Source organism: Ammospiza caudacuta, chromosome 17 (genome assembly GCF_027887145.1).
Source record: "Ammospiza caudacuta isolate bAmmCau1 chromosome 17, bAmmCau1.pri, whole genome shotgun sequence".
Taxonomy (NCBI): domain Eukaryota; kingdom Metazoa; phylum Chordata; class Aves; order Passeriformes; family Passerellidae; genus Ammospiza; species Ammospiza caudacuta.
In genome coordinates this window covers 13,906,444-13,925,937 of record NC_080609.1, presented here as the reverse complement: position 1 = coordinate 13,925,937, position 19,494 = coordinate 13,906,444, and the positions used below count along the sequence as shown (strand labels likewise).

General features: G+C 46.2%; 1 protein-coding gene across 1 annotated transcript in view; it reads right to left on the bottom strand.

Annotated features, from left to right (window-relative positions):
* The window catches only part of SDK1 (sidekick cell adhesion molecule 1), a 381,148-nt gene that overhangs the window by 20,567 nt on the left and 341,087 nt on the right, over positions 1–19,494 (bottom strand). Inside the window, exons 36-39 of the mRNA XM_058815791.1 lie at positions 8,316–8,431; positions 6,029–6,215; positions 4,231–4,368; positions 1,020–1,181 (exon numbers count right to left, since the gene is read on the bottom strand). Coding sequence (XP_058671774.1) covers positions 1,020–1,181; positions 4,231–4,368; positions 6,029–6,215; positions 8,316–8,431 — 603 coding nt within the window. The remainder of the gene's footprint in view (positions 1–1,019; positions 1,182–4,230; positions 4,369–6,028; positions 6,216–8,315; positions 8,432–19,494) is intronic.

The following is a 19,494-nucleotide window of genomic DNA, read 5'->3' as shown; positions in this document are numbered from 1 at the left end:
TATGGGCTACTGACCTGATTTTTTCACTAGCTCCAGTACCAGCAATTGCATTTCAATGCGGTTTACAGGTCATAGGATCATAGAATATTCTGAGTTGGAAGGGATCCACTAGGATCATCAAAGTGGCCTTATAGGGATTAACCCCAAGAATAAGGGGGGGTTTACAACTTCTGTGTTAAGAAGGCAAGAGAAGAAGGACTCTCATTTTACCCATTGCTGCTGCTAGTTCTCATTTCAGAGGTGAAACCAGCCTGTGAGGTTCATGGAGAGATTCAAGGGGACAGGCACTGCCCACTGGCTTGGGAAGATGCCATGGCCACGTTAGAAAGGATTCTTGATCTACAGGAATCTGATCTGTGGTGTGGTGTGAGAGTTCACCAGACTGGAAGTGGGAAACAAACAGAGCTGTGGCCACTGCACTGATGCTCTGTGACTTATCTGACAGGCTGGTATCATTGGAGGGCATTTACCTTGTTGGATTATCTGTTTATCAAAGTCACTGATCAAATAAGAAAACCAGCTCTGGGTACAGGCACCGAACCAGGCAGGGAACGCTGCCCTGCAGCTGCTCTTGACACAGCAGGAAATCCACAGGTCTCTCCCTCTGCATAAGCCAACGTGTCAGGAGAGAACAATTATCAATTCTTTCTGGTTTTGCATCCAGGAACCTCTGCTGTTTTCAGCAGCTACTCCAGCTCTGCCTCCCACTACAGAGCAGTACAGTCAGAATTATGCACTGTGCTGTCAGACTGCAGCTTGGAAATCCCTGGCTGGCCTGTTTGCATTATGATTTATTTACAGGGTTTTGTTTATTCACATGAAACTTCTAGTTTCCAGGAAAAAAGGAAACATGTTTTTCATGGCAGTTGGGAAATGCACTGAATCACGTCCCATGACTCAGCTTCTCCTTGGAACTGCAAATTCACGTGAAGCCCTGAGTGCACCATTCCCTGCTGGTGCCCTGTGTTTGTAGAAGTGATCTGTGACTTGTGATTTGTTTTTATAGCCCCCCCCCCCACCTTCTGCTGGCCCAGCTGTGATGTTGGCTTGCAGTTCAGGTCCGTAGGCGATGGTTCGGGCTTGCACTCGGAATAAATAGGTGACGCCCTTGGTGAGATCCCGCACCTTCAGCCAGCGCTGCCAGTTCCCCTTGATGTCCACTGTCACCACCTTGCTCACCCCTGCAACAGCCACACAGGTAAAAAAAAATAAGAGGGAGCGTCAATGAAAAAATAGAAATCAAGTGGAGCTTATTACATCTAGATGGTAAGTAAAATCATCTAACAGTTTGCTAAGAAAGTATTTCTTACAATTAGCAGGAGTTTAAGTAGTGATAATAGGCAATTTTCAGCGCTGATAAGTATAATTAGAGTTTAAGCTTGATAAGTGGGTACTGACAAGGAAAAAACCTTACAACACATCTGGGAAATTACCAAGAGACTACATGTAACCTCAGTAATTATTCTGGGAAAAAAAGGAGGAGGTAAACGAAGAGGAGTGCCCATTCCAGATTGCTTCCCAGGCAAGCATTTCTCTGTTGCTGCTTCCCCAAATAACCTCCAACACAGCCTGGAGGAGGAACAAGGGCCAGGTGCGTCCCATTCATCTCATCCTGCCATACCCACCATCCCCATGTGGATGCACAGTGAAGGATGTGCAGCTCACCAGGACCTTGGGGCTCCAAATGCCATGGCAACAGGGGATGCAACCAAAGCACTGAGAGCTTAAACAAGGCTGGAGCTGTGACTTGTGTTTCATTCTTCTCACTCTCACAGAATTTTTCTTAGGGATCAGTGAAAATCAGACTGTTCCCTTCAACAAGGTTCATAGCTAGTTTCACCTCTAGGTTCTCAATGCTGCACAAAGGACAGAGGGGGAATGACTGGTTTGATAACAAAAAAATCTGACTTTCACTCAAATTTTCCAGAAGCAAATCAACGGAAAGGATGTGATTTATAAAAGATTTTATAATAAAAATTTCAAATTTAGAGAGTCTTTCTGGTGGTTTTTTTGGGTCTGTATATGTACATGACACATTTCAAACCAAGAAGGTAGGATAGGAAGTAAAAAAAGATTTTTCCTGCTAGAAATGGCTGCTTGCTAATTTATCTTTCTAAAAAATGCAGAAGGAAGAGGTTTTCAATCCAGATGCTCATTTTATGCAAATCAAGATGATACTTTCAGTTTTAATCACTTAAATAAAGAGTAATGTCCAAGCAATTTCTGTTCAAAGTTTTCTTCCAGATACAATTTATAACTCAGGGAATCTTTCTTTGGCTAACAAGGATGCAGTAAAGGTGCTCCCTCCTTCCACAGGTGAACTATTTCATTTCTCTGAGACAAATCAGGAGGGATTTGTCATTTTCAAGCTGTGTTCCAAAAAGGAAAAAAAAATAAAACAAACCAAAAAACTGTTGAAAAAGGCTCTGGGGCAATCTTGTTGTCTATTATTGTGTAAAACATAACAGTGTAAAGCTTAAACAATAAAAGGTCAAGCAGGGATAAGATTGTGCTAAAGAACAGATTGCTGCTGGAAAGCTTGGAAAAATGGGCAGGTGAGGGGTGGCTGGTGAGTGGGAAGGCAAAAGGTGTCACCATGGGAGGATGCTCAGCTGGTGGAAAGTTAAAATATGAATGAGAAAAGCTCTAAAAGAAGGTCCAGCCCATCCAGGTGGGTGTCTGTAGTGGTCACATGGAGGAATTTGGGTTCTGGCCCCATATGGGCCATTTACTTCAGCTGGACTTGATGATCCATGTGGGTCCCTCCCAACTTCGAATATTTGTGAATCTGTGAAAATGATGGCATCAAGGAAGGGATTCTTTTCCATGGCAGGAGAATAAATATGTTTGCTGAAAGAAAAATGTTGGCACAAGAGCAAATGGTGGCCAAAGACTGGAAAATAAATTTAGGCAATTTTTTTGCATCTGAGGAAGAGCCCTCCATAACCTTCCTGCTGACATCAGAAATCCTCCAGAGGGGAAGGAGAAACAAGCTGGAGTCAGGGGCAGCACAGGCAGAGGTGGGGAAGAGAGGAAAAGACAACAAAGGCTCTGAAGGATGTTAAGTCAAATACATGCAGAGAAAACATGATCTGACACTTCCATATTTTTAGGGGGGAAAAATGCATTCTTGAACATTCTGTAGGAATGAAGAAAAGGGAAGAAACGCCCAACCAGCCTGAACCTCCTGCATACCCTGTGTACATTTCTTGGTCAGAATTAGAAATGCTTCCTGCATTAGCTCTTTGTGCTCAGACCTGCCAGCCATAAAGGCTGACAGTGCTTTTATTCTGGTGTTTTCAATCCTGAGTTTAACTTTCTCTTTGCATGAGACATGGATATTCAGGCAATATAGATCATTATTCCTTACAGGAGAAGCAAATACAAGTGATTGATATCCTTATTTCTTTGGAAAAGAGTTTAAAATGGATTGGCAATGGCTGAAATTACTCTCCCTGCTGTCATGCTGCCAAAGCTGGACATCCTATTGAACTATTGGCAATCTACCAGGAATATAAAAATATTAATAAGCCCATCCACAAACTATGTCATCTTTTCTAATTCACCTTTGGAATGAATTTACATTTGTTTTCAGAGAAACTGCCAAACCCTTCTCTGTTGCTTTTCTGGCAAATTAATGAAATGTTTGTGGCCTGCACATTGTTGTGGCTGAACTGAACTCTGGTGCTGGGTTAAAAATGCTGCCTGAAAACTCTGTCTGAAGAGACACGGCCACATCTCTGTCCCGTTATCCTGCCTGTCACAGCAGAGGCGCTGCAGTGATGACCAGCACATCTGATGCCTGGGCAATCTCTGTGATAACAGAAGTGACACATGATGTGATAAACAACACAAATGTGCTTGACAACTATTCTGGGATGGAGCCTACTCAGCAGTTTCAAAGGCAAAGCGTGGAGACAATCAGGCACTCCCAGGCTGAGCTTCCTCTTTGCCCAGACCAGGTAATGAAGGCTGTAAAATGACTTTTCAAATCACACACACTATAGTTTGTGCAAGAAAATGAGAGAAGACAAGACAAAAGCTATATTCCACAATATTATGGCTCACTGAAGCATTTTGGCAAAAGTGGAATTGTTTTATTTACCCTTTGCCACCTGGCTTCTCTTGGAAAACGGCAGAGAGCAAGTAGGAGATCGGGCAGAGATAAAAGGTGCTACAGCACCATTGAGTCATTTGCCATGAATATGTATGATCAGAGGTCTTTCTTACCCTGGACAGGAGCCAGAGGCTCGTAGACAACTCGATAACCCTGCAGGACTCCATTTGCTGCTGTTGGCTCGCCCCAAGACACGTTGAGGGTTGTGCAGGTGATTTCAGAGAAGGCCAGGAAGCTGGGAGCACCGGGTGCTGAAAGGATTGCACACAGATTGAATTGCAGCAGCAGCGCTCCATCTAATATACATATATATTATAAAACATTGCTTTATTTGCCCAGCCTAAATCTAAAGGAAACAAGCTGAGAATGGGATTTGTCAGTTGTATCCAAATGTCCTGTAATCAGTCACAAACACAGCCTGTCCTAAAAATACAGCCAGTCAGCTGCAAAACTGAACCTCCAGAGCAAACAAGGAGAGAGGGCACGGAAGGGAAGGGCTCTCAGAAGGGTGCAATGAGAGCCACCTCCTCTTCACAGCAACAACCAAGGGAATTGCCTTCACCCTGTGCCAGAGCATTCCCAGCACATCCAGCACTGGGACTCCTCAGCCTGAGAGGCTGCTGCTCCAGCTTAAAAAAAAAAAAAAAAAAAGGAGGAATTCTAAAATGCTTTGCTTATTCAGGACCATCAGGGCAACTTCCAGGCCCTGGAGATGAGCTCCTTCTGATTTCCAGGCATGGCAGCAGAAACCAGAAACAAAGCCAGACTGTTTCCTTCTGGACCAGCTTAGTTTAGGGACTGGCCCTTCTGCCACTCCATTCTCGTTTCAGCTCTATTACTCCCTTTCCTCACACTCCACCTATTTTATACTTTTTTTCTCCGCTTTCAAGACTTCTGAGTTCAGACCAGAGCAATCCAGGTTGGTTTCTATGATGAACTCTTCCCAGTACAAAAGGATAGGAATAGTGAGGCCAATACCACAAGCAAGCCTTCACCTTAAGTAATGAAAATAACTAAATTACAAAAGGCTGTCACACCACACCACGTCCAAGAAAAGGACCAGCTAGTGCGGCAGAGCTTGGAAAATGCAAAAGTCTTAAGTCCTTTAACTCAGAGGTTCAAATCCTCTCCCCAGCTTAACTCAAATCATCTCCCATGACTAACTGCCCTCTCTTAATCATAGCCCCCTCCTATGCCCTCCCAATCTTAATTGCAGTAGCCTTCTTCACGCTAGTAGAGTGCAAATCCTAAGCTATATACAAGGCCAAACATTGTTGGCCCATTCAGGCTCCTACAACCTCTAGCAGATGGAGCAAAACTATTTATCAAAGAACCCATCCGACCATCAACATCCTCCACAACGCCAATACCAGCCTTACTTCAAGCAATCTCAATCTGAACCCCAGTCCCCCTTCCATTCTCCTTAGTTGACCTTAACCTAGGCCAACTCTTCCTGCCAATCCAAACAGCAGTTCCCTGCTGCATGCCCCGTTTCCCTGGCTGTGCCCAAGTGAGCAGGACTCAGTTCCCTGCTGCATGCCCCGTTTCCCTGGCTGTGGGCAGGACTCGGTTCCCTGCTGCATGCCCCGTTTCCCTGGCTGTGAGCAGGACTCCGTTCCATGCTGCATGTCCCGTTTCCCTGGCTGTGAGCAGGACTCCGTTCCCTGCTGCACACCCCATTCCCCCTGGCTGTGAGCAGGACTCAGTTCCCTGCTGCATGTCCCATTTCCCTGGCTGTGAGCATGACTCCGTTCCCTGCTGCATGTCCCGTTTCCCTGGCTGTGCCCAGGTGAGCAGGACTCAGTTCCTTGCTGCACGCCCCATTCCCCCTGGCTGTGAGCAGGACTCCGTTCCCTGCTGCATGCCCCGTTTCCCTGGCTGTGCCCAGGTGAGCAGGACTCGGCCCCGTACCCGCCTGGTGCGTCCTGCCCGTGGCGGGGCTGCTGCGGGGGCCGTCCCCGGCCGCGTTGAAGGCGGAGATGCAGACCAGGTACCGCGTGTGGCTCGTCAGGTTCTTGAGCCGCACGTTGGTCTCGGGCAGGAAAAGGACCTTCACCTTCTCTGTGTCGTTCAGGGTGTCACTCTCCCAGTAATAGATCTGTTGGGACAGCGAGACAGAATCCCAGCATTATTAAGTGTGGTTTTACAGTTTATTTAAATGGTTTGCTCTGTCTCACCCCTTGAAAATGTACGGTTTATTCAAAGCCTGTGATCCTCCCCTGAAGTATCATGGATCTGTAATACCATTGGCCCAAGTCTTATTCTGTGCCCACTTTGAACCTCCCTGTTAATCTTGAATCTTGAATCTTCCTGTGCTAGGGAGACCAGATCTTCTTGGCCCTTTTCTCCCTAGGCTCTCCCTCTCTCCCCCTTCCCCCTAAGAAACCATGCTGCTCCTGGGGTTGGGACCCCAATAAACCCTCATCTAATTCACCCTCAGAAGCTGTGTGGAGTCTCCTTGCCTGTCTGGTGCTACCAGTCAAATACAGCTTAGGGGGCCCCTGGGGACTCCCCGGGAACCCTCAAACCAACTGCAACAATTAAGGCTGGAAAAGTCTGCTAAGATCATGAGTCCAACCATCAACCCCCAGGTTTGCCACTAAACCATGTTCCCAAGTCCCACATCCACTCGCCTTCAGAACACTTCAAGGCTTGGTGATTCTACACCTCCCTGGGCAGCCTGCTCCCATGCTGACCAAACTTTCTGTGAAGATATTTTTCCTAATATCTAATTGGAACCTCCCCTGGCACAACTGGAGGCCGTTCTCTTCATCCTGTCCTGTGTTGCACTATATCCTACACCTAGAAAATATTTGGGCACTACAGCTACAAAACAACCAGAAAGACAGTGTAGTCTTGCCCTGGACTCCTCCGTTAGTTGGGATACTCAGGTTTTTCTGCACATGCCAAATTGTTTCCTTAGCAAATTCCTCTGAGTCCAGTGACCATGTAGCTGAGTACATCACTCAAAAATAGAGCAAAGGCTGAAGAATATGGCTTAATAACAGCAGGTATGAGCTGCCAGGGTTCACTGAGGAGAGGTCAGTTTAAACACTCCCTGCAATGCAAGCTGCCTGTCAGCACTGGCATCCTGACACACCCTGATGATCAATAGCTCCCCTCTGCACCACACAGCACTCACACCACTGGTGTTCACAGCACAGCCAGGAAAATGCCCTCCTGAAGAGGGTAACAAAGATTCCCCCTAAAGATCCTTGAGGTGCTTTCCCCCCTTCTTCCATTACATAATTTTTACCCTGATGCTAAAAAATTAGCCTTCAGAGAAGTTGTTTCCAAGCGGGAAATTGGTGCCAGCCCTACTTATTGGACAGGCCTGGCAGTGAGAGCATTACAACAGGCCAAAGCAAGCCAGAGAGCTGAGAGAACAAGCCAAGGCAAGACTCCACCTTGGCTCTCCAAGCCAAGCTGCTGAAGCCATCTATATACGTACAAAAGGGAAAGGACAGGGATTGATATATAAGGATGCTTGTTACTGCCAAGAAGGGATGCCAGATTATTCACATTGGCTTGGCTTTCCTTCACTTATGGATCTAAATTCATGGAGAGAGGCAGAGCCAGACACTGAACCCAAGCCAAGCTCCAGTGTTTGTAGACTTGCCCATTCCCACTCTCTGAGGGTCCATTCTCATGCTGGAGATGCTGAGCAGCGTGTCTCTGCAACGTGCTCATCTCCTGCAAACCAAACACAATTAATACTCTGCTTTAATTCTGTTAAAGTTAAGGAAATGAAGCAACGCTTCCAAAATCTGACCGGGCTCAGGCTTCCGGCTGGGAGAAAGTTCTGCTCTTCCTAAAGGCTTGTAGCATTTGATGGAGGGAAAGCTCAGTTAATTTTCTTCAATACATTTCTTGCCCCCAGCTCTTGTGTAGCTGTGTTGCTTTTTGCAGCTGATCTGTTGCCTGCACAAGTGGAGCTGCCTCCTTATCTGCATCTCCTGTTTCCCCCATGCTCTCCTTCTCCATAAATAATGACACACTCTCCCTTTTCTCTCCTCCTCCCTCCCAATCTCATTCTCTTTCTTTTGGTTTTGGGACTTGCTGCTGTTCCCTGCTGCAGCCTGAGCGCTGCTCTAATTTGCCTTATGCGGCGAGGGCGACTGCACTTTGTAGAGCTCTCTCACAAGTAAATAGCAATGCCAAGCAAGATAAATGAAAACAGTAGAAATGGGAGGATTGCCTTGTAGCCTTGGATGTTCCCGTTCTGGCTGTCGGCAGGAGGGGGGTCCCAGGTGAGCTCCAGCTGGCTCGCGGAAAGCGAGTGGACTTGGATGTTCTGTGGGGCCAGCGCCGGTGCTAGGGAGGAAGGAGGACAGAAGAATTAACAGTGACAAACAGAATTAGCTCACAGCCAGGTTTTTCATTTGCAGGAGGACCCAGGACAGGCTCTGTTTATGCCACAAGTCAGCAATGAGCCAGCCCCGGGGTATCTGCGTCATTGGGATGTGTCGGCACAAGAGGAGTGAGGAGCAGCTGAGCCTCGGGAAGTGGCTGTGCTCTGCTCCACACAGGCTGCCTTAGACACTGAATCAACTCAATCCTGCCAGCAGCTTTGAAAAAGAAAGGAAAATTTTGCCTTGGTTCCCTGATAGTTTGGGGCTCACCTTTGGCAGTGGATGGTGCTCCTGATCAACTGCTCCTGGTGAGCAAGGCAGCCCCTGCCACCATCAGCCCAAATACCACTCAGCAGCAAGACTTTGGGCTAAAATACTGCCTAAAATTACCTCCAAACCCAGACAGCTGCTAATCAATGCACTATTATTTTATGTATGACAGAATGACTTTTAGTTTGCTACTACGACTTTTTGCTAGCTCCACTTTGATTACACCTCCACATGCACACACTGGCCCTCATTGGCTCCTGATGGCATTTCTTCCTTGTATTGTGCTGTGCTAGAAAACAAATTTGAGTGCACCAGGGTCACTCCATTCCTTCCCTTTGTCAGGATCCCACTTGGTGCAGGTGGATTTTCCTCCCCAGCAGCTACTGAGGACACTCTGTTCTCCCAGCCTGCTGTCTGAGCCTCCGGCAGGTTTCAACAAAACAGCTCCTGTTCTGTTCACAGGAAAGGAGCTGAAGCGTGTCCTGCTCAAACTGCAGAAGTGGGCAGAGAAAGGCAGGACAAAGGCTCCACTTCTCCTTTCTCTGTGTTCACAGTGCCATAGCCTTCTGCCAGACCCCCTGAGAAAGTTGTCTCTTTTCTCTCTGCCCCTTTCTGGGCCATAAATAGAAGTGATAAAATATTCACCGCTTGCACTGGATAGCTCCGGTTAGCTGCTCCTCTGGAGACTTCTTTCTTAAGAGAGAATGACCTTCATAAGTCACACTTTTCTACCAATACTCCCTCCCCCCAGAGTTATAAAATAAAAAAGTAATTAACACCCACTCAGCCTGACACCAACTATTTATTTTGTTCTAACTGTGTGGTTTCCATATTATCACTGCCCACCCTGCCGTTAATGGAAATGTTAATAACCAGCGCCAGGTTGTTGTGACAGATGCTTGGGCTCATTATCAGAAATTCTTATTTACCGCTCCATTAAACGACAGAATCGCACAAAAAAACAATTCAATCAAAACTAACTGGAGGAATTTTAACAGCCACATTAATAATCCAAAACATAAATAAAGTTAATGTCTTTTGCATGTTTGCCATCGGCAACTCTATTGCAAAATTATTGCTATACAATTAAAACGCGAAAGGTAAAATTGAAAATAGCCTTTATGCGAGGGCTTGGTTAAAACTATTTATTTATTGTGGGGTTTTTTGTTTTCTTTTTGGCTGGACGGTGAATACATGAGGTGACAGTGACCATCAGTAAACCCTAGCTTGGTCACAAGGGTGCACTTGTCTAATTATTGCCCTGCCTTCTGTGCTCATTGCTTGGCTGGATGCCCTCAGTGCAAGGCAGTGCTGTTAGGGACCAAAAACCTCAAGATTTTGAGAATTTCACAGCACAAACCATAGCATGAGGCCAAACCGATCACACAGAGCAATGCTGAAAACACATCCCAGAGATCTGCCAGGATGACACGCTCAGGGAAACAGGAACGTGTACAATCACAGAGGAAATGGGTCCCTTTAGCAGTGTATTTCCTTTCTAAGGAGTGACACCACTGTCTGTCCTGAGCTGACAGCTTCACAGTACTCTCAACACTCGGGTCTGAAGCAGCATCTACAAGAGCATTTTTCTTTGGATGCCATGTGGCAGCCTGGAACAAATACCGCTTCTGAGACGCGACCATCAGAGGAGACGGCGTGTACAACCCACTGCCAGAAAAACACTGCTTTTCCCCAACCCCTTCATGCAGCACATCTAAGAAACACAGTGGTTAAAACCTGCCAGTGATAACTCTGCACTGACACACTCGCTGCTGCAGCTGCACTTCTGCTGGCGCGGCGGAGGAAAATCTGACGGAAGAACGAAAAAAAAGTGTGGAAAAAGACATTTCTCTTCACTACTCCAGAGCCTCCTCGAGATGCAAATTGTTTGGTTTTGTGCCCTGTGAGTCTGTCCCTCTGTTCAACTTTCAAAGGCTGATGTGTCCCCCCTCCTCTAAGCACAGATTTCTTGTTGACAGCGAGGGACAGCAGAAGAGTGCTGCTGACGCTTGATGTGGCTCTGTGCAAGAACACGTTCCATTAAAGGTGAAGTGAAATACTTCAAAAAGAAGGAAACACATCCCTGAAGACCCCACCTGTTTGCAACCCCAAACCATTCCCTGAATATATGGATAGCTTGTGCCAATAAAAGCAAGTGCATTTTAAACGTGAATTCAAAAGGCTTTTTACCTTCTAGGAATGCACTTCAAGATTACTGAGCTCGGGATTTTTCACGGCTGTTGAAATCTCAAATACATAAAAAGCAAGGTTAGAGCTACATACCTCACGCTGCTTTAGGTGTTAGTGACATTATCAACTATAGCAGGAGCGACACAGACCCCTGAGGGTCCAAACACAGCTCTTGGCAGGTGGAAAGCATTTCACTTTCCCTGAAAAAAACATCTGTGTACTCATGAAGTCAAATTCTGCACACGTGTCCTGCCTTGGAATCTCATGCAGATATTTGTAAACATTTCTTTTCTTATCTGATTTCAATTTACCTTTGAGATTGTCTCCTTGAAACTCACTCTCAGCCAAAACCTAAGGAGAAAGACTGAGCAGGTTGTGTAGTAATTAGTAACAAATAGCAACAAATATGGGCTGGGCTGCTGCTGGCAGGATCATGTAAAGACAACAAATCTATCCAGAAACGTGGTGAGAGTGTCAAAACGAGCCCATAAATAAAGTTACACATCTAAACCCACATTTAAACATATCACTGCCCTCATTTCCCAGCTGCACTGAGCAGTCCCTGCTCTCACTGCAGGCAATTTGAGCTTGCAAATGCTTCTAACCTTTAAAGAGAAGGTGCTTGAAATCCCCAGTGGCCTCCCTGCTCCAGAGCTCCGTGCTCTGCAGAAGGTTCACCTCAGCTTTTCTCACTTGGGATATTTGTTCTCTGGGCTGTGTGGCACCCAGAGCTTTCCATCAATATTGAGCTACTATTCCTTTTCCCAGTGACAATCACCACGGTGCTCTGTGGCACAGGTAGGCTACAAATCCTTGTGATTCATTGGGCAAACTTGATAACTGGTTTTGTGAAGCATTCCTCACTGCTCTTATATCTGCTCCAGTTTCTGGGCAGCAGAGGATTTCTCCTCTACTCGTTTCCTAATTGTTTCTGCAGTGGCAGTGTCACTGGCAGGACACTCACAGACAAGTTTGGGACAAGATTTCCTGATACTTACATGCCATTTAAGTAAAGATTCAGGCCAAAAATGAAGAGAAAAATGCAGTGAAAGAGACTGAAGGATTTTCTGTCCATCAGCATGATCCCAAACAATCCCAAGCAAATTTCTGTTTTGTAAAGACCACTGATCCTTTTCTATCTAGCAAGTGTTTCCCCCAAGTTCTTCAAAGCATTACTTGGAGAACATGCCTGCCTTTCTTCCCCAGTAATCAATATGTTTGCATTTTGGTGTTAGCACCTAGAGGCCATTTTGGTGTTAGACCTAGAGAATCTCATTGCACAATGTGCTGCATAAACACAGAACAAAGACACAGCTCCAGGCCCCCAAATCCTCTAATCTGTCTCCTCATTACAATGGAGGGGTGGTTGCAGCATGTTCTGAGTATCAGCTGTAATTTTCCCCACCTAGTGATTAAAAACAAGGGACAGCAGTGATCAGTTCAGTGTATGCTGATGGTGAAATCTTGTACACCAGAGCTTCCAAAGTTTACACACTGATTCCTGGCACATACAGTCATGGAAAATAGGGCTAAAAGGGTTTGGAGAGGACTCAGACATCATCCTCCTGGGTCACACTGGGATCAGCTTGCTGGGCAGATTTTCATGTAATCTCAATCACTGACTTCTTTCCAGATTGTGCTGCCATTCCCACACAAACTCTGCCAGCACCTTTCTACTTCAACAGCTCTTAAAATAGGAGTTTGTGTAATACCCATACTTTAAAAATAAAAATAAACAAAATAGGTATACCTATTATAGAACACTAACAAAATAACTCTCATATTATTCTTTTTGATGCCTCACCTAAACCATCCTTACTGTATTGAAGTTATATCCCTGCAGTGACATGGAGATTGCTGCTTCTTCAGCTGCAGCCACTGCCTTCAAGTAGATAAGCAATAGTTTAGTGGATTCTAAAGCCAAACACAACACAACAAACAGAAGGTCACCAGATAAAGCAGTGAGACTGATCAGCAGAACAGGCAAAGTGGGGTTTTCCTGCAGTACAGGCTTAGAGAAGAAATGTGAGGATGGTACCTCCCAGGAATGACCAAAAAGGTGGAGGTGCAGATGTCTGCAGTCACTCCTTGCATGAAGGAAAAGTGGCATGAGAGAAGGATGTTCAGTGTTTATTGGCCATTTTCTGACAGTCTGTGAGGGAGCAGTGGGAGGATCAGAGCTTCCCCAGCAGCAGAGCCTGGTGCCATCAGGAATGCTGCGTGAGGGATGCTGATTAGCTCAATAACAATTAGTCAGTTGTGCTTCAAAACCAGCTACTGCGAAGCTGCTTTCCACTGTGAAGAGCAGCACAAGCTATATTTAGAATGTAAAACACACTTCCCACTAATTTCTGCCTGTTTTAGGCTGGGCTGCATCTCGTGAGGGAAGTCGGTGCTTGTTCCAAGGGCTGAGCTCTCTGTGGTTACTCAGATGTGTTTCAGAGGCACTCAGAGAGGCAGAGCCACATTCCAGGGATGTGGGTCTTAACCCCTCCAACACAATCCATTTACTACATTGGGCCTGAGTGCTCCTGCCTTCTTGCTCAGCAATTTGGCACCAACGCTGCCCTGACAGGTTTGTGACACCCTGAGACATGAAATGAGGCTCAGCAAAAAAGCAATCTGGTCTCCCCATCGTTCAGATATTCAGCTGGATGGGGGAGGAGGCCAAAACAGCTGTAAAAGCCAGGTTTTAGTTGGAAATACTCCTTTCCAAGGGATGTGGATGTAAGTGTTGATTTACACAATTGCACAGAACTGTATAAGAGGAATTGAAACATCTCCTCATGTAGTGGAAGTGAACTCAACAAGAACTTGAAAAACATCTCTCTCACCTGAATGCTGAGGAAGACAGGGCAGAAATGCAAAAATAGATGTAGAATAGAAAGATAAAAATAGAAAAACCTGTTTTAGTGGGGAAGAAAGGGTGAAGAGGAGAAAGAGAACAGCTGTCGGGATGAGAACTTTGGGAGTGTGGAACACCTGCAGTTGTTTTACTCTGTGCCATCTTGTCTGGGTAGGCAAACACTTGGCTCTCCTCTGAATACCAGTTATTTAGTACAGTATTTAGTACAGTAGCTGTGTTTTGCCACATCAATTTTTTAAGGGTATTAAAGTAATGAAGAAACATAAATCAAAGCAGCTGCAAATGATCCCCAAATGTAACATCCCCAGCTTCTATGCTTAGCACTGGGAAGCTTCCCAGTGTTGGCACAGGTATTGTCAGCACCTGCAGAGATACAGGAGGGAGGTGGGGGTGGAGGGAGGGGGAGATGGCATTCCTGCAAACTGAATTCCTGAAAACTGAAATGAAACAAGGACTAGAAGTGCAGTGTCTTTTCCACAGACACAGATCTACGGGTTTACTTGCCAGTGCCCTTTTTGAACTGAGGAGCCATTCTCACCCTGTTCCTCACTAACTCTTCCAGTGGTGAACACACTGTTGCTGTGACCCCTAATCTCTTAAAGGGGGGTTGGATTTCCCATGTGAGCGAGCCATGTGCAATCTGGGAATTTCATGGTGCAGACATGATCTGGGTATTAGAACCATGGCAAACCCCACAGGGCAGTGATGTGAAAGAGCTGGCAAACAAAAACTACACAATTTTCTTTTGCTGAATTCCACAGTTCTACTCAGCAAACACAACCCTAGAGGAGGCTTTCAGATTGCATACTGAGATTATCCATCAAGGAAGTGAGTGAGCCTGGCCCAAAGAAAAGCCTTCACAGAACTGTCAGGCTGCCTCTGGAAAGGGCATACAGGTGGTTAAAACAAGAAGTGGGGGGAATAATAAAATGAGCTTTTCCCTCTATTTCTTTCATGTCAGGATGGATATTAACACAGAGGCAGGCAGCCCAGCAGTCAGCAGACATGGGCCATGAGCAGCAAGAGCCTGACAGCATTAGGGAGGCACGAGCCTGCAAGCTGAAACCCCCTCTCTCTTACACCCATGAAATCAGGGATGGCTCCTGCAGCTCCCTCTCCCTCACATCCCTGCACTTGGGGGTTTCTCCATCCAAGAGCAGAAAGTGTTGTGCAAGGAGAGCAGTGCCAGCTCTGATGAGTGCAGGATTCACCCCCAGGAGGGGCTGAAGGTTGTTCAAGGGATGGTGAGGAGCTGCTGATCCTCTCTCATGTGCACTGGGAGCTACAGGAGGGGAAAGCACTGCCCTCTGCTCTCGTACAAATCTACCCATTAGAGAAGCAAAATTACCAATTTCAGATTATTTCCTCACACTCTCCAGGACCCAAAATTCCTCCTCCTCTATTTGTAGTAATGTTCCACTTATTATAATTTGTTAATACCACATTTGAATATCATAATACCACAAGTTCATGGCAACTGACAAAAGCACCCACTTCACATCCACTAACAGCAATGGCAGCACCTACTGCAATCTAATCCTTCTGCTTCAGTGCAGCCAAGAGAGCGTATCAAATAACCTCCCCTGGGTTTGCCATCTACCAAATGTCAAAAGCTGTATCAGAAAAAAGTCAAAGGGCACAGGTGAGATCTGCCCCTGGAATAACCTTTCACTGTGGCTTTAATGCCAGTTTGGGTAGCTGACCCCCACGAGGAATTAATTTAGGATTTACAGATTGCAATGGTCAGGGAACCCCAGGGAGCCCACAGAAGACTGTGTTCTTGTGCTCCTGAGGAGAGAGAGATTAAATTTAAATTTTCTAGACTCTCAGTGAGAGTTTGCTCTTTCTGTCTTTATTTTTCATCCCTGAGATCACTGCTGCAGTTTCACACCTCCGTTCTATCTCAGTGCTTGGGCTGCTGTAGCCAAGATATTTTAGACTATTACTAATTCATACTTTCTTAAGAAAAAATTGCAACTTTTTTGTTTTTAGTCGACAACAAGCAACCTGAAAAGCCTCCAGTTCTGTGATTGACGACGGATGCAGCAAACAGATGTCAGAGAAGAAAACCAACTGTGTTTCTCCACAGCTGGCTTCACAGCAAAGCTGTACAGAGGAGGCAAAGCCACGGGAGTTGAGACTCATATGAAAATACTTCCAGCACAAATTTTGCTCACATATCCCAGGATGACTGCAAACAAGCAGAGCAGGACTGCACAATTAGGCAGAATAGGAATTTGGCTGCAAATATAACCCTTTAGTCAAAGCACTCCAACTCCAGCCCGTGTCTGCTGGAATACGAGTTATCAGCCAGGGGCTTCCCCAACTCTTTACCAGGGCAATTTCTGCTTCATTTGACTTTATTACTGATTGCTCATGTTTTTTGAAAGGAAGGTTAATTCCTCTGCTTTTAAAGGAGTAAGCTGTGCTGTGAGTTCAGCAGAGCTCTGCATACCCCATCAGGTTTCTCCTCCCTGTGCAGGGATGTCCCTCCCTGGCTCTCCCAGCCCATGGAGCTCTGCAGCAGCACAACACCTCATCTGTCCTTCCCCTCCCACAGCTGCAGCGCACAGCCACGAGCTCATGATGAATTTGGGCACGGGGGCTACAGAAAATCGGCACAAAAAAAATTCAACATCAAACGCTTGGGGGTTGTGAGTTCATCATCTGAGCAAAACGGTGCCCACTCCTCCCGGCCCTGCCACAGCCGGGGACCGGCGCATCAAACACCGCGGACGTTTCTGCTAGGACAGAAACATCGTTCCTACATTGAGACGTGATGAAAAGAGGCAATTAGACCCGAGCCAAGCAGGAGCTGCCGCACTGCATAAAGCATTGTGCTGTACCAAAGGCTGCTGATGACCAATATTAACAACTTAATGAGCTGTTAATGAGGCGCGCGTTCGGCTTTTACGTGCAGCATGAAAACATTGCAAATCATTTTAGGGAGCTTTGGACTGTCAATGGAGAATTAAAGATGTCAAATAAGCCCATCAAATCTATGTCTCAATCTGGACACTGCTTTCCAGTGCATTCGCTTAAAATTCCTTCTCCTATATGGTAGAATAACTTGCCTTGACAGCACTACGACTCCCAGACTTTGCTTCCTTCTGCCTTGACATTAGATTTCAGTCTCCAGAGAGCTGCAGGGATGTCTTTTTGACATGTTGACATTAAGGACACTTCTTCCACAGACTCACACTGGCACGGTTACTTTCTGTCTTGCCATTGTAAGAGCAGCTACTGAGCTAAACTACCAAATCTGGAAGTCTAATTAGCAAAACCTTCACATCATCTGTAAACAGATTAAGAATATAAAATTACCCTTAAAAAAATAGCCAGTTTGAGTAGGAAAGGGAGCCAAGCCTTAAAGAGAAAATTCATTTCCATAACTCCCCAGCATTGTAACAATACCAGTAGCACACAAGCAGTGACTAATGCTCTGATGTGGGCACACTTTGTTATTTTCTACTGTCCTGTTGCAGCCCTGCAGGATTAGATCCCACAGCCATGTGCTATCAACACTCCTGCTACCTCCAGCGGAGCTGCATTGAGGGGAACAACAAATCCAAATTGGACTTGCTGCAGACAAGCCCTTGTACATGGAGTGAACCTGGAGAAGTTTAAAATCCACCAAGAAACACGGATGGGATGTGCCCAGTGGCCAATCCTACTCTCAGAAATGGGATGCTGCTGGGATACAGATGAATTGAATTCTAAGAGAAACTGGAAAGAGGTTACTTTCCCAGACCAACCAGGAAATGTCTCACCACTTCTTTTTTTTCCTTTCATCTTCATACAGCTTGCCTTTCTTGCTCTGCTCTGACTTTACTCTGTCTTTAGGACGTTGTTGGACAACATGGCTTGCATCTTTAACTCCAAGCTGACAGGAGACATCCTCAGAGAGAAAGGCACTGGGGACAGGATGGCAACCCAGTGTCACTCCTGGAGCAAGGCATTCCCAGAATGACAGGGTAAAGCTCATCCAGAACTGAACATCACATTGGAACAGCTCTGCACGTTCTTTAAAGACAAGGGGGAAAGGACAACCAGTTTCAAACACCCTGCCATCCCCCAAAGGTAGCCTCTTGCTGATGTCCAGAGGTATCAGCAAAAAAGGCAAACATCCTTTTATTTCAAAGGCTTGGTGCTTTTAAAGCACCAAAGTTGCCCTTTGTTTAAAGTTTGAGCATGTGAAACCAAGAATTCATTTACCATTCCATTTCCCAATAGCTTCCCTCCATCTCCTTTTGTTTATCGAGGGAAGATACCATCCCCAACGCTGACAGGTTTCAGACTACTGCAATGTGAAATGGCCATGATAATCCTTCTCTTCCCTTCTCCAGTGGTATCTGGGATGGCAGTGCCCACCCAGCTCTTGCAGCTGTGCCAGCAGCAGCGTGCTGCTATCTGCAGAGGCACAGTCAGCCCTCGTGTGGCACCGAGATAGGAGCGCACAGCCAGGGGCTGCACAGGGCACAGGCTGCCAGCTCGGATGCGCTGGAATCCTGTCATTCCTCCCCTGCCTGAGACCAAGGAGGCACAGGGGACTCCACACAGCATCTCCTCTGCTCTTTGGGGCAGGGGAGGAGATAAAGCTGCTGTGCTGTAAGAGAAAAGGGGGGCTCAGGTAGGGCTGAGGGACCCCCTTCTCCAGAAAGGGACAGAGGTGACACCACCGGGGGAATCTGGAGTGCACATGTAAAAGAGCAAAGCCTGACGGAAGAGATTAAAGCGCCCAAGGGCAAAGGAGCCTTGTCCTGCCAACCTTCCTTGCCTTCAGCACAAAGGGATGTTGCCCCAGCACAGATAACCAGGTGAGAAGGGACAAGAGCTCTGTGCTGGAAGCAGTTTCTAAAGGGGAGCCAAGTACTTGGAGTCAAGTCTTTGCTTCCTTACACTGCTTCTTGGTCCTTATCATGCCTCGCTCTCTCAGTGTAGCCTTTTATGTCCCAAACCTATTTCACTATTTTTAGTCTTGGAGTTTTCCAGGTGGTTTCTGTTTCTGGTCAGCAAAATGCTGGAGATGGTCAGGCAGCTCCAAGTGCTTCCCCTGACATTACCAGCAGAGCAGATCTTCCTGTGTCAGCTACGGGTGAATTAAATAAAATTTGTGAGGTCCAGGAACACCTGCAGAGCTGCAGGCAGGAGGGCAGATGAGAATAATTGCACATAATAGGAAGAAATTTGGTTTGGTGTCTGCTGGCCTTGCACTAAGAGGTGGATTCAGCTTTTGAAGGCAGAGGTAAGAAGCAGACAACACTCTGCTCCATTTCTGCTCTTTTCCAAGCTACAGTTCCACTTGGAAGAAAATGAGAGAGCCAGGTAATGTTCTCTGAAAAACGATGGTACAACTAAAGTGGCATTTCAATGGAGGACTACTAAACAAAAGGGATTTGTCTCCCAGCTCTTTTTACTCCTTGCCTTTCCCATTACAGAACCAGCTCTCAGAGATCATCATTAAAAAGAACAACAACAACAACCCGGCCTCATCAGTTCTTGTGAATTCTGAAGGTCACCAATGTCACCATCAGTTATAATGACACACATCACTCCCCTCTTCACACAAATGGATTTACAACCTGTTTAAAGGCTGATGTCTCTCGAAGCACTTCACCCCTTCTGCCACCTCCTCTCTGCACACACTCACTCTACTCCAGCAACAGCTGCTGGAAGAAATGATGAATTTCATTACTTTT